At 42.6% G+C, this 14957-nt stretch overlaps 1 protein-coding gene across 3 annotated transcripts in view; it reads right to left on the reverse strand.

Annotated features, from left to right (window-relative positions):
- DPF1 (double PHD fingers 1) overlaps nt 1–14957 on the reverse strand; it is a 225993-nt gene that overhangs the window by 7825 nt on the left and 203211 nt on the right. For all 3 annotated transcript variants that reach the window (XM_082263625.1, XM_082263624.1, XM_082263623.1), the window contains exon 11: nt 13101–13182. In XM_082263625.1, the coding sequence (XP_082119751.1) occupies nt 13101–13182 (82 nt within the window). The remainder of the gene's footprint in view (nt 1–13100; nt 13183–14957) is intronic.

A 14957-nucleotide genomic window follows, 5' to 3' on the forward strand; every position in this document is an offset into this window, starting at 1 on the left:
TTACCTGCTCTGTGCAATGCTTTTGCACAGAGCAGTCCCACCCCCTTCTTCTGGGGTCCTCCGCCAATGCTCCAGGAAACCTCCGCTTCTTCGGTGCCTCCATGGAAAGCCGCTTTCCCATGCAGGCTTGCTCCTGAGTTCCACTGCTGCGTCCATTGACACAGACAGCGGGACTCTGCCCCGCTCCCTCTGCTCTCATGTCACTGGATTTGATTGACAAAAGCAGGAGCCGATGGCTCCTACTGCTATCAATCTGTTCAATGAGGAAAGAAACAGTGGCTGGAGCTGTTGCGCTCGGGCACACCACTGGATCGAATCAGGCTCAGGTAAGAAAAAGGGGGTTCTGGAGGGAGCTACAGCACATAAGGTTTTTCCTTGAGGCTTTACAACCACTTTAAAGTGCAACTCCAGGCAATTAAAAAAATGATCACTTGCAGGGGAGCTGTGCCTGCAGTTGCAGGGTTATTTGCTTGTCTTGGTCTAGGGCAGGGGTCTCTAAACTTTCTAAACAAAGGGCCAGTTTACTGTCCTTCAGAGTTTGAGGGGGCTGGATTGTGGCCCATCATTGGTGGCAGTGGAAGAAAGCGTGCTCCATCATCGGTGTCACTGGGAGGAAAAGTGCCCCATCGATGGAGTCAGTGGGAGGAAAAGTGCTCCATCATTGGTGTCAGTGGGAGAATAGAAAGCCATTATTAGTATTAGTGGGAGGAATAGTGCCCCATCGTTAGAGTCAGTGGGGGGATAGTGCCCCATCATTGGAGGGACTACTATCCCACTATTTTGGTGGAAAATGTAACATTTTGGATTCCCTTTCCAGGGACGATAGTCCCCAGGACAAATGGTGAGGTTGGATCTCCCCAAAAGGGACTTAGACAGTAATGAAAATCTAAAAAAAATGTATATTGAAGCACCACGCCACTGCTAAGAGGTCCAGTTACAGCTTTGTTCCAACAAAAGACAGGGAGACAATCCAAGGAGAAGCCAACATGCTTCAGGGATTCAAAATGCTCCCTTCATTAGGCATTAATTGAAGACAATGTGAATGGACTAAAAGTGAGCAGGACCTTTATTATTTTTTCTTCCAGTGTGATGCACAGGGCTAGTCATCAGCTGCTTTGGCGGCTGCTGAGAAGCAGCTTCTAGTCTATTCACATTGTGTTCAATCAAGCCCTGATGAAGGGGGCATTTTTGGACCTCCAAAATGCGTTGGCTACTCTTTGGATTTTCCTCTTGACTTTTATGGCAAAAAAGTTGTATCTGGACGCAAAGCCAAGCCAAGAGGATAACCAGCACTTTTTTCCCACTTTCTTCAAGTAATGTAAATCTGATAGAGTTATTACTTCCCTACACAATCCAAAAGTAGAAAAAAAAATATTTCTGGAGTTATACTTTAAAGTGAAAATACAGTTTTGTTGAATAAGAAGACAGTCTCACTTTTGTCAGATGCTGTATATACAGTATCTTACAAAAGTGAGTACACCACTCACATTTTTGTAAATATTTTATTATAACTTTTCATGTGACAGTACTGAAGAAATTACACTTTGCTACAATGTAATGTAATTTGGCGCCAGTACCCGGAAGTGATGTCATGACATCACTTTCGGGTTTTTACATGGAGACCCGATCAGAGCCGAACGTGGCTTTGATCAGGTCTTCTCTTCGGCGGCCGTGCAGGTAGGATGCCCGGGTCTCCCGTCCCACCGAGCCGAAGGCAGCGGGAGGGAGGGGGACGTCAGGGGCTTCTCAGCCGCATCGGTTGTCATTACAAGACAGCCGACCGTCGGCTATGGACGCCGGTACCGGGGTGATGCCTCAGGCATCACTCCGGTACAGCACTTTCCTGAAATATCGGCAATATCGGTAACCTCAGGTGCCCGATTCCGATATAACGGGGAAAGTGCAGATCGGCCCTTGATATATCAGCTTTGCCGATAATCGGTCGATCCCTACTCTATATATATATATATATATATATATATATATATATATATATATATATGTATATATAATGGTTCAGGATAGCGGCACTTTAAAAATATACTCAAATAACATGTTCCAGCCGGAGGCAATCTTCTTAAAGCCTAGGCCAATGATGGCGAACCTTGGCACCCCAGATGTTTTGGAACTACATTTTCCGTGATGCTCAACTACACTGCAGAGTGCATGAGCATCATGGGAAATGTAGTTCCAAAACATCTGGGATGCAAGGGTTAGCTATCACTGGCCTAGGCCATCCTTATGTAGAGCAACAATTCTTTTTTTCAGATCCTCAGAGAGTTCTTTGCCATGAGGTGCCATGTTGAACTTCCAGTGACCGGTATGAGATAGTGAAAGTGATAACACCAAATTTAAAACACCTGCTCCCCATTCACACGAGTCACATGACACTAGGGAGGAAAAATGACTAATTGGGCCCAATCTGGACATTTTCACTTAGGAGTGTACTCACTTTTGTTGCCAGTGGTTTCGACATTAATGGCTGTGTGTTGAGTTATTTTGAGGGGACAGCAAATTTACTCTGTTTTACAAGCTGTACACTCACTACTTTACATTGTAGCAAAGTGTCATTTCTTCAGTGTTGTCAGTATATATATGTAGCACCCTACAGGTAGGTGCTAGGTAAAACTATAGTGGGCCTTGTCTGCCTGCCAGCAGGGCTGTGATTTATCTAGTTATGGTGTCAGGGCTTCCAGATGTGCCTGCTGAGGGGATAAGTATCCTTACAGGCTCCTGTGAGAGGCTTCTCATAGGGCAGTGTGGGAAGCCCAATCAGGGGACACATCCCAGCTTGTAACTACCCCAGAAGGCAGATTATGCTGCAAGGGATTCTGGGAGTGGGTATAAGTTTGGGGGGAAGTGCGTGGCACGGTGTCTTTGGCGGGAGCAGAGTCCAAGGAAGGAGAGTGTGGCTGTCTCTCCTCCTGTCTGAGGAAGGTGGATATCTCGGGGTGTCGCCTGAGAATCCAGAGAGTGCTGAGTTCAGCTGAGGGGATCCGGTGTGCCAAGAGCCTGCGGAGAGAGTGGTCCAGTCCCAGGAAAACCTACACAGGTCGTGAGTACTGTGGATTGCCCCTGGGGGTCTGCCTAGAGTCAGAGGGGACCACTCCGGAAGAGGTTCTGGGATCCAGTGTCAGCTAGCTGTAAAGGGGGTGCCTAGGTTGAGGACCCAGAAGTTGTAAAGGGGGTACATAGTCAGTGGACCCTGAAGAGTTCAAGGAGTAAAGGGGGCACCTGCAGTCTGGGCCCTGAATTGTATTGCGTGTGCCAGTTACAGTGATAGTTATCCGGAGTTCTACAAAATACTACCTCAAGCTGTGCCAGGCGGGGGAAAGTATTCAGAGATTTACACAGTGGAACAGTGTCAGGAGTTCTACTGTTCTCAGTCTTGGATCTACTGGACTATAGGTCGGGGAATCAACACTTCTTCTGTTATACAGAGTGTCCGCAGAGTCAGTGAGCGTTGGCTGCCCCCGGCTGGCGTCAAGGAAGCGCCAACGGGCATTTTCAGGATCGAAGTCCCAATTGTAATTAGTTTGAGCCGAAAGGAGTATCCCACTCATTCCCTTCTCCCATCCCCTTAATTTATAATAAAAACCACAAACAAAGATGCCGGAGTTGTCACTGCTTCAGTTGTCACACCTGAGGACTCAGCTCACATGGGCTGGAGAGGATTTCGGTACTAATGGCAGACCCACATCATCAGGCCATAGGCCTGGAAACCTTGCTACATATATAATTTTAATAGAAGTGGAGTTTATTCCTAGCAATTAACTTTTCTCACCTTTGCTCTGTTATAAATGAAGTTATATCCATGGAAAAAAATAAAAAAATACCAGTTGATCCTGCCAGAAATCCAATGAGCTTTCTCTGTGCTGACTTTTATAAGTTAACATTATTCTCAGGTCTCTATGAGGAATACCCCTATATTATGGAGATACTGTGGGGGAGCGATATTCTATAGTCCAAATATACTTCCTTTTCTAGAGTGATGATACTCCTCCAAGAACACAGTACAGTGAGCGTTGTCACCAAAAAAATGTGTTACTGGGAGATTCACCAGATAAAAATAAGTCAGTAAAGGGCTTAAAAATGAATACAACCACCACAACTAAAAACAGCTATGGTGCAATATATATATATATATTTTTGCTCTTAGGTTTAGATACACTTTAAGATGCACTATATGTTAAAATAAACTTTTAAAGGTAGCATTCTACAGAGATGTAATATAATTTGCCTACACCAATGTAGGCAAAATATATTAAATCTCTGGAGGATGCTTAGTGTGCAGCTTGGCGGTCATTCATGTAGGGTGATCGTAGCACATTTTGACCGTCTTTCAGATGACAGTCTTGTGTCTATGGCAGCAGATACCCTCCAGCCAACTATCCTTGGTGGGGAATGAATGATTAGATTGGTTTGAAAGCCTTGCCTTGTGGCTATTTTATTCCCCAAGATAAGCCAGCACCAGGAGGTGACCCTTCCTGACCTAGTACCCACTGTAATGAGGCAAGATGGGTGCCTTGCCTTAGGATCTCTTGGACACTCGGGGACACCATGCCCCCCTATAGTCCACCAAACACACTGAATGAGCAGAAAGTCACACACAGACAGCTGGAAGTCAGCACTAATTGTCAGTGAATGAATCCATTGCAGTTCCTTTCCTTCCGCCCGGTTGCGTTGCTCACGCAGTGAGAGAAGGCAGCGAATAGTGACCTGGTCATACGCTGACAATCATTGCTCACTTTCTGCTGTCAGTGTGTGATGAGCGGCTGTGTCTGGCACAGCAGGAATAAAACTCATTTCAGCAGGGCTCTTGTTCCTATTGTACCGTGTGTGATCTAATATTTTATTATGTCATTATAACAACCACCCTTTATGTAACACAGACTGAGCATGCAACTCAGGCTATGGTTTGGATTCCCTATAATGCTCTATGCTGACCGTCCTTGCTCTATACAGGGTCTCAGAAGACAAAGGCAACATATGAATCAGTAACATAAATAATAATTTTTTCTCGGTGCCTTACTTTTTAGACCTGTTCGTGGGGTTATTTGGGGCACTGATTTAGAAACTTGCATTGGCTAGACTGCATCAGCTCTACTTTCTTAGATATGGTCAAATTATTATAATTTTAGTCAGTAAAAAAATTTAAAAAATACCTTTTTAATCAACTTATTCTTCTGTTACCCAGTTTGTGTTTTTGCATACAAGTTAGTAGATATGGTGAGATTGTTACCTACTTCCAACTGTCATTTTACTTCAAAAACATTGGATTCTAAAGTGTAAGTTATTAATGGTATTATGGCTATGATTGTATAGGAGGTATGTTTATATTGCCACTCATATCGTTTAATTTTTTGCAGATACGGCTACTTTTTTATATTTTTTTTTTTACTACAAGATATAAACAAAACACTACATTACCTATCCACCCTATAGCAGTTTTACTGCTACAGGGCAGCAGCTGTGCGCCGGATCTCGCACTTCCGGGTAGGGGGTGCGTGCGTGCGCACGCCACCGGTGGCTCACATCCACTGTGATTTTATATATTTTTAATCAAATTTTATTTAGAGGTTTTTTCTTTACAAGTACAGAATAACATAGAGACACACTGTCACATAGAATAAAAGAACTAAAAATAGAAAGAAAATAAAAAATAAAATATTATACACAGCGCAAGTCCATTGGCGGGTGATGGGTACTCAATGTTCTCAGGCACCCACTGATTGTCAGGCAGAGAGACAGAAGGGCGGTCTGCCTATGTAAACAAGGGGGCGGGGTGGGGGGTGGAGTTTGTGTCTGTGCAAAGCAGGGAAGAATTTCCATTTCTTCCTCTAGTAAAAGCACCACACACAGTTCACATAAGCACTGTTTAGGCACAGTTAACCCTTTGATCATTCCTGATGTTAACCCCTTCCCAGCCAGTGTCATTAGTACAGTGAAAGTGCATATTTTTAGCACTGATCACTGTATTAGTGTCACTGGTTCCCAAAAAGTGTCAGTTAGTGTCCGACTGTTCGCCGCAATATCGCAGTCCCACTATAAGTGTCTGTACTAGTAAAATAAATAATTAAATATATCCCATAGTTTTTGTAGACACTATAACTTTTGTGCAAACCAATCAATATCTGCTTATTGGGATTTTTTTTACCAAAAACATGTAGCAGAATGCATATTGGCCTAAATTTATGAAGAAATTCAATTTTTTACATTTTTTTGGATATGTTTTATAGCAGAAAGTAAAATATATATATATATATATATATATATATATTTTTTTTTTTTTTCAAATCGTCAGTCTTTTTTTGTTTATAGCGAAAAAAATAAAAAACCGCAGAGATGATCAAATGCCACCAAAAAACCTCTATTCGTGGGGAAAAAAGGACATACATTTTATTTGGGTACAGTGTTGCAGGACCGCGCAATTGTCAGTTAAAGTAACGCAGTGCTGTATAGCAAAAAATGGCCTGGTCATGAAGGGGGTAAATGTTCTGGAGGTCAAGTGGTTAAAATATACTGATGACCAGAGTGAAGAGTGGTACAGTGCCTTGAAAAAGTATTTATACCCCTTTCGATTTTGTTATATTACAACCAAAAAGTTAAATATATTTTATTCGGATTTTATATGATAAACCAACAAAAAGTGGCACATACTGTATTTGTGAATTGGAAGGAAAATGATAAATGGTTTTCAATTTTTTTTTTACAAATAAAAGAGAGCAATAATCAGAGAAACAGCCAAGAGGCCCATGCAGTGCTATATCTTGGCCTAGGCCAACAAGGTCCAGGCCTAGGATGGCACTTTGCAGGGGGGCAGCAAAAAAGCTGAAGCCCGCACAAAAAAAAAAAAAACAGCCTCCTCCCTGCTCCCGGACGAAAAGGGTCCCCGCTGGCTTGCGCTACACTTTTAGTATAGTGCCAGTCTTATGGGGCGAATTGGGCCAGAGGGCAGGGTCCAGGAGGCAAATACGTCTGGCATCCACATAAAGCACCCACACTGCTACCTGCTGATATGATAATACCGGAGGGTAAGGACATTCGGACAGACCGCAGGCCACCGACCACACTTAATACAACTGGCCCGATGGCCCCCAAAGTGTGGCACTGCAGCCTAATGCCTCCTTTGCCCCCAGGTATGGCAGGAATCATGTCAATAACACAAAGTTTCATTTCTTTAAACATCCTTGTCCTTGAGCGAGCATATTGAATTGCATCATATACAATTAAGACGTTTAATTGTATATGATGGAAATAATATTTTGGACCTGCTCACCTCATATGTGCTATGGCAATATGTCACTGGATTAGTAAGATTACTCCAATCTTATAAGATATTTTGACTTGTGTTTGCTGCCACTGACTATTTCACTTATTTGTATAATGACTATGGACGTCCTAGTCATTACACAAATAAGTGAAATATTCCTATAATTACAATCAGTGGTAGCAAACACAAGTCCAAATACATTAGGCTGCACTAATGGGCACTGATGGGGCTGTACTAATGGGCACTGATGAGGCTACACTGATATGCTGCATTGATGGGCAGTAATAGGGCGGCACTAAAAAGGCTGCACTGATGGGCACTGATGAGGCTGAACTTATGGGAACACTACGCTGATGGACACTGTTACACTGTGTTAGTCTGTGGTTTACAGATGACAGAATCGGTCAGAAACAGGAAGGGGTGTGGCCTTTACAGGAAGGGGTGGGTCATATTTAAATTAGGGAGTGCACAAGTTTAGTCAAGCCTAGGGCAGCACAAAACCTAAATACACCACTGGGCCCATGGTAACTCTGGAGGAGCTGCAGAGATCCTCAGGTGAGAGAATCTGTCCACAGGACAACTATTAGTCGTGCGCTCCACAAATCTAGCCTTAATGGAAGAGTGGCAAGAAGAAAGCCATTGTTGAAAAAAAGCCATAAGAAGTCCAATTTGAAGTTTGCGAGAATATGTGTCCCCTTATATCAGGTATTGCTATCAGAGTCCCTCTTTAGATCACGAGTACTCATCAGAGTCACCCTTTACATCAAGGACCTCGCCAGAGTGCTTCCTTACTTTAGGTGTCCCCATCAGAGTGCCCCTTTACATTAGGTATCCCCATTACAGTGCCCCTTTACATGGATTATCCCAATATGAGTGCCCCCCTACATCGGTTAAGTCTCATCACATTGGCCGCCTACGTGGATAGTCCAAACCAGAGTGCCCCCCTACATCGGGTAAGTTCCAACACAGTGCCCGCCTACCTGGATTGTCCCAATCAGAGTGCTCCGTTATATTGACTACCCCCATTAGACTGGCTCAAGGATCAGGATCATTGGATACACTCTCAGAGACAAGGGAGGCGCAACTAGAATCTGGGACATAGCCCACCACAGCACACCCCCCCAGATCTGGCCCCGTCACGATAAGTAGTCAGGCTGATGAAGAGGTGAAGACACAACTGAACATGTCCGAGGGGTGACGTCAGACGTGGGAGGTTCATGGTTCTGCGGCCGTGCTTCCAGGTTGCCTGCTGTCACAGTGATTCTACATCAATGCTTGCGCTCTGCGTCCATCTGCTTTCCCATGCCTTTGCCCAAGGCAAGGAGGTTACCTTCTCCTTGCTGGCTCCCCTTCTGTAGAATTCACTTCAGCAAGGTTTCCTGCCTGTCTTTGCTACCCTTGTGAGTACATTTTATATAGTTCTAATGAACATCTTTGCTTTGATTTACTTAGTACGCTATGCAGTGCTTGTGCTGTGTTTTTCTTTATCCCTTTGTTTATGGGAAAATTTTTCTGGAAACAGATGAATTTCAGTTAATGTGGATTTTTTTTCCGTAAAGCTCATTCATTATAAAAACAAATGTCAAAAGTAAATTAAATTGTGAACTACTTTTGTCAAGCCTTTGAATTTACTGAGAATGTTCGTATAAAACAAATTTTTGGTAAAAAATCGAACTCCAGCCTTTCTTTACAAGATAGGTGCACTGGATTCTCAAAATTGGTTCTAAATGTGTCTTCACTAATGGTGATCCTATTCATTTACTGGGGCGCTACCCAAAATTAGACACTGGGATATGGCGAAAGAAAAGACTAATTAGGAATTGGGATTGGGTCTTATCAATAACACACTAACATCTTCTTTGAACTTCTAAGACACGCGATACGAAAATCGTAAGTAAAATTTTGTCCGACGAACGGTCTGCCCATTTTCGGATTGTTAGTATGGTGCTTTCGACAACCGATTACGAATTTTCGGAGGACAAAATCTGGATGTGCAGGCTATAACATTTTTATCGTACGTCAACACAACGTCTGATTTTCGTTTAATTAGTACAGTTTTAGTCCGAAAAAAATCGTAAGAGCAAGACTAGGCATGCTCAGAAATGAAAGAACACATACAAAACAATTCAACACATGACATCACTTCTGAAGTTGAATTCTGTCGTACGGGAATTTTCGTATGAAAGTAACCTCTTCACTTTCGATATGAGACTAGCATGCAACAAAAATCGGACGCAAGACCGTTCGATAATCTGATCGTGTGTACAAGGCTTTAGATAACACACTATTCTTGCCATTACAGTAACATCTTGGTTTGCGGGTAACATGATATACAAGCGTTTTGCAAGACAAGCAACATTTTTAAAAAATTGAAACTTGATATGTGAGAGCTGTCTTGCAAGATGAGCAGTAGAAGGATCACAGTTTTACAGTTTTAATGTACAAAAAAAAAATGTAATTACACTTACAATGTATATCCTGCATTAAGGAGTCTGGTGGTCATCCATGTAAAGCCGCTGGTGTATACAGTAAAGCCTCTGGTGTATACATTACTGTATGTGGCCAGAGGTCCGGGGGCGCTGGTGGCTCCCAGCACTTCCTGGAGAACTCGGAGACACTCCCAGCTGGGTGGCGCAGGCGTAACGTACATTCGGAGCACCTGGAAGTGTCAACAGTTCCCAAATGTCTCCAAGTTCTCCAGGAAGCACTGGGAGCCACCAGCGCCGCCGGACCTCTGGCCACATTCAGTAATGTATACTTTGGTGGTGTATACTGGTGTATACTTTGGTGGTGTATAGCAGCTTTACTGTATACACCAGCGGCTTTACGTGGATGAGCACCAGACTGCCGAATACCCTACATTGTAAGTGTAATTCCACTTTTTTTTGTACATTAAAACTGTGAAACTGTGATCCTTCTACTGCTCATCTTGCAAGACAGTGCTCGCATATCAAGTTACAATTTTTTAAAAATGTTGATTGTCTTTCAAAACGCTTGTATATCACGTTACCCGCAAACCAAGGTGTTACTGTAATGGCAAGAGTAGTGTGTTATCTTAGTCTTAGAAATACAATGAACGTGTTAGTGGGTTATTGGTAAGGCGCATTTTCCAATTCCTAATTAGTCTTTTCTTTCGCTGTATCCCAGTATCTAATTTTGGGTAGCTCCCCAGTAAATTAATAGGATCACCATGATCCCACTGCTGTCAAAGTCAGTGAGCAAACGAGGAGAGGGGGGGGGTGGGGCTGAGTTGTAGCTCAGTTCCTGAATGGACACACAGACCAGCGGCTCAGCTCGGTGCCCCCATAACAAGCTGCTTGGTGTGGGGGCACTCTGCAGGAGAGAGTGGCCAGGAGCACCAGTGAGGGAACTGAGAAAAGGAGGATCTGGGCTGCTCTGTGCAAAACCAACTGTACAGAGCAGGTAAGTATAACTTTTTTTTAAACAAAAAAAAAAGAGATTTTAGTATCAGTTTCCATTTGTAAGAAATTCTGCCTCTGTCAGTGCTGTATAAACTGTATGTAGCATCAGATAAATACAGTACATAGCGCTGTGTATTTGCAGCAGTAGGGGGACTTCCTGTCTTGTTCCAGGAAAAAAATCGAGTCGTAGTGAGCGCTGCTTAGCCTTTCAAAGGAATCCTTCTATTTTCATAAATGAACACAAGGTTTTCTCTGATTGCCCAAGGTGAACAGGTGGGTGGATGATGTCTTGATCTCCACTTTTGCCAGTCACAGAAAGCCTTGTATTCATTCATAAAATACAAGACCTTATGCTTCTACAGATTACTTAAGATATATCGATAATGTTTTTTGAACCAGCGGGGTTTTCTTACTGGAACTATACTGTAATGCCTATACATTGCTCACTAAAGAGATGTTCTATATTACTGCTGCGCTGATTTTTAATGGGCTTTGTTGATCTTACCTGTTTTTTCTCAGCAGTTATACAGTATAACCGGACCATTTTTTTGCCCAGTACTAATGGATATGTATAACCTGTACTAAATTCAACGTCTCTTGCTTGATATCTATAAACATGTTATTTGGTGAAAATTGAATAAACTTATATTAAAGGATAACTAAAGACAAATTTTTTTTTGGAGTGGAGAGGGATTAGAACACCTGTCAGTTTTTATTGCTGTCTGTGCCCCTGTTAGGGAGATTCATCCTCTCTATTTGTCCTATTTACCATTATCATTGAAAGTGAAAGTTAAAGAAAGTTGCAAATTTTGGGTTGTCCTGCAAGGCAAAATCTTCCAATGAGGACACTAGTTCTGGTAAATTGGGGGTCCCCAATGGATTCCCTTAAAGTGGATGTAAACCCTCACATATACCTAGTGAAGTGAACAGCCTCAGATGATACACAGAGATTAAACAAATCTTCCTACATATGTTTTACATGTATATCTGCTGTCTTCAGCTTGCTATATTCTTTAGAAAGTGAACATTGTGTTAGAACCTGTTCTTCCTGTTTCAGCTGTGGGAGTGGAGTCCTGGCATACACTGTGTGACAGCTGATAGGAGGAAAGGCACACACCCCCCCCCCCCTCCACATAGGCAGAAAAACTAAGATACTTGCAGAGCTGTGCTGTGAATAGAGCAGCTCTCTGTTATTCTATTTATAGCACCCACCCGACACAAACAGAGGAACGGAGTAGCAGAAAATCACGGGACCTAATGCTTTGGAGAGAGATAAGTAAACACTACAGATATATGTGTCGAGGCCAAATCTCATAAATCGGGTTTACATCAACTTCAATTTGCAGGGAGTTCTTCTCCCTTCCTGTTTGGTTATGGGACAGGATGTGAAGGGAAATCTCTGCAATGGGATGGGACACAAAACTCTATCCAAAAAAAAAAAAAACAGTTTTGTCTATAGTTCTACTTTAAACATAAAAAAAAAACAACTTCCTGTTAATGGCTGAACAGGGCCCAGCCCAACTTGATTTTGTTATGGCAGCAGACAGGAAATCCCCGTACCGCTGCGGGAACACAGCTCTGTATACTAAATGTAGCTAATGCTACATGCAGTTTATACAGTGGCTGCATCAATTAGTAATGGAAATAGTTTACTTGGGCCAGCTTGGCCCAAAATTTACTACTTAAAGTAAAACAAAAACTGAAGTTAGGCTTTAACTTATGCAACCAATTACTGTTCAGCGATCTATACTCCATGTACTGGAAACCCAATGCACATTGCTGTATTGAATTCAGCAAACAGAAGCTGTTCTACTGTATGTCTTCCCTTATATTTTGTATAGCACTGTTGTGCTGTAAAGTGTATAGAAAATTATTTCTGTAATAAAAAATATTCCAAAAAAAGAGAAGGAAGAACTGGGAGAGGGGAAGATGGATCCCAGACCACTATACTAATATATTATAGAGTAGATACTCAATATACTTAGTCAATGCAGCAATGCAGTCACCGTGCATTTATTCCATTGAGTTATACAGATTATGTTACTGACTGGCAGCAGGAGGCAGCCACAATCACAGCTGCCCTTCTGAACTGGTAAAATGGGAGTACCAACATGGCCGCTTGGTATGGATGAATTCCTTCCCATAATCCCTTATTACTGTAGGCAAGGAGCCAGAGTTCACTTAATTCTCACTAGCTACAAGCAGCCAGCCCCTTCACTGCACAAGAATGTCTTGCAGGCACAGCGAGGAATGCAGGAATACAAAAGCATAAAAGAAAAATGTCCTAAAGGCTTGAACAGCTTAATGACAGGATATCTTTACACAAAACGCATAAGCAGTGCATGCCTGATAATAAAACAAGAGACAGAAAACAGTATATCAGCACACAGGGTTCAGTCACCCACCTTCAGGGGGCTCGGACATTGGGGGGCTCAGGCAATACATATGATACCCTCGGTCGCAGTCATCACAGAAAAGCAGCTGGTCCTAGGGAAAAGGAAGGGTTAATGTATTTCATTCTTTCATGACTAGTTTGCAGCGACATATCAGAAGTCTGCAGTAAATGCCGGGCTGGACATGGAACGTGATGTTCTGTGCCTGCCTTGCAAAGAAAATACAAAAGCAACATGGTATATAATGTAGGTCCAGAATAAAATAATGCCGAATGTACACCGCTATCAGAAAATCCTTATTATGAAGAGCTCCAGCACTTGTACTGAGAATTGTACTGCGCCATTCCCTGAAAATGTGTGTCAGAAATGGAATACTTATGATAATGTCGACATTCTGTGAAATCTCTACATTTCAGGCTTTTTTTTTTTCCCTAGAAAAAGATAATTTTCAGGTAATCCCAGAAAATGTTCTGCAATCTCAGTCCACATTTCTCAGGACTTGTAAAAGCAGGCACTTCAGTTGTTTTTATCACATATTTGCTATTCACATTTACTCAAAGAGAAAGGAAAAAACTAAGAAAAATAATCTCAAACCGATCCTGAAGAAAAAAAAAAATGTACCATAAACCCTCAAGGGGACCATCTAAAGCCCCAGGGGGTCATGGGAGTTTAAAGTGTATTTCCACTTTTGCAGTCAAATTGACCTACCTCTCCCCAAGCTATCCCCTCTTTAATCTATCATGAATGCTACTGCCAGATTCATCCACCTTACCAAACCGCCCAGTGTCCACCACCCCTCTCTGCCAATCCCTCCACTGGCTTCCCATTGCACAATGAATAAAATTCAAAACACTAACAATAACATACAAAGCCATTTACTAACTCTGCCCTGAGTTATATCACCAAGCTTATCTCCAAATATCAACCAAACCATCCTCTTCGCTCCTCCTATGACCTCCTGTTCTCTAGCTCCCTTGTCTCCTCTTCCCGTGTTCCTCTCCAGGACTTTCCAGGACTTTTTCATTGCCTCTCCCCTCCTCTGAAACTCACTACCCAAATCTGTTATCTCCTACTCTACACTTTTAGGCAATCCCTGAAAACTCATTTCTTTAGGGAGGTCTATCCTACCTTCAGCTAACAACTGAATCCTCTATTTCCCTCATCAATTCATCCCAAGTCATTCCAACTTGGCTATAAAAGTGGAAATACACTGTTAGAAGTGTGCTTCTGGGTAAGCCATTCCAAATGTATGTTGGTTTGAATCACCCAAATAACACTGTTTTATATGAGGTTATTATTATTTATCCAGTGGATGAAACTTGAGAGCTGACTGGCTATTACGGGCAATTGCTTCACTTTCATTTCAATTTATAAGGACTAACGTTTCCACTGTCCACCTTCCGTTATATTCTAAACATAGTGCAGAGAGTATATGCTCAAGGGATGGATGTCTAGGGAGACAACTGTTCCTTGTACTCTTTTTCTTCTTAATGAGGGCATTAGCACTATGAGGCTAAGAGGGTCCCATCCACTTCTAGTCAATATTAATATTCACTTAATTTATTAGTCACATGAAGGGTCACTCTTGAGTAGAATGAGGGCCATGTCACACTTGCGATCCTGTCACTACCAACAACTTGACAGCAACAGGATTGCTATAGAGGGCAGAGAAATACCTATTTATGCAGCTCCACTCCCTCACTGGCCTGGAAGAGCGAGGTGTCACTCATGGGCTGGAGAGGGAGATTCTGCATTGTTTCCGTCAGCTAGGGAACATCAACCTGCTCATACGGCTCAGCGGCACTGTACAAACAGGTGAGTATTGTCTCTGCCCTTTCTAGCAATCCTGGATCACAGGTGTGACATGGC

Source organism: Pelophylax lessonae (assembly GCF_965119305.1).
Source record: "Pelophylax lessonae genome assembly, chromosome: 7".
Classification (NCBI taxonomy): Eukaryota; Metazoa; Chordata; class Amphibia; order Anura; family Ranidae; genus Pelophylax; species Pelophylax lessonae.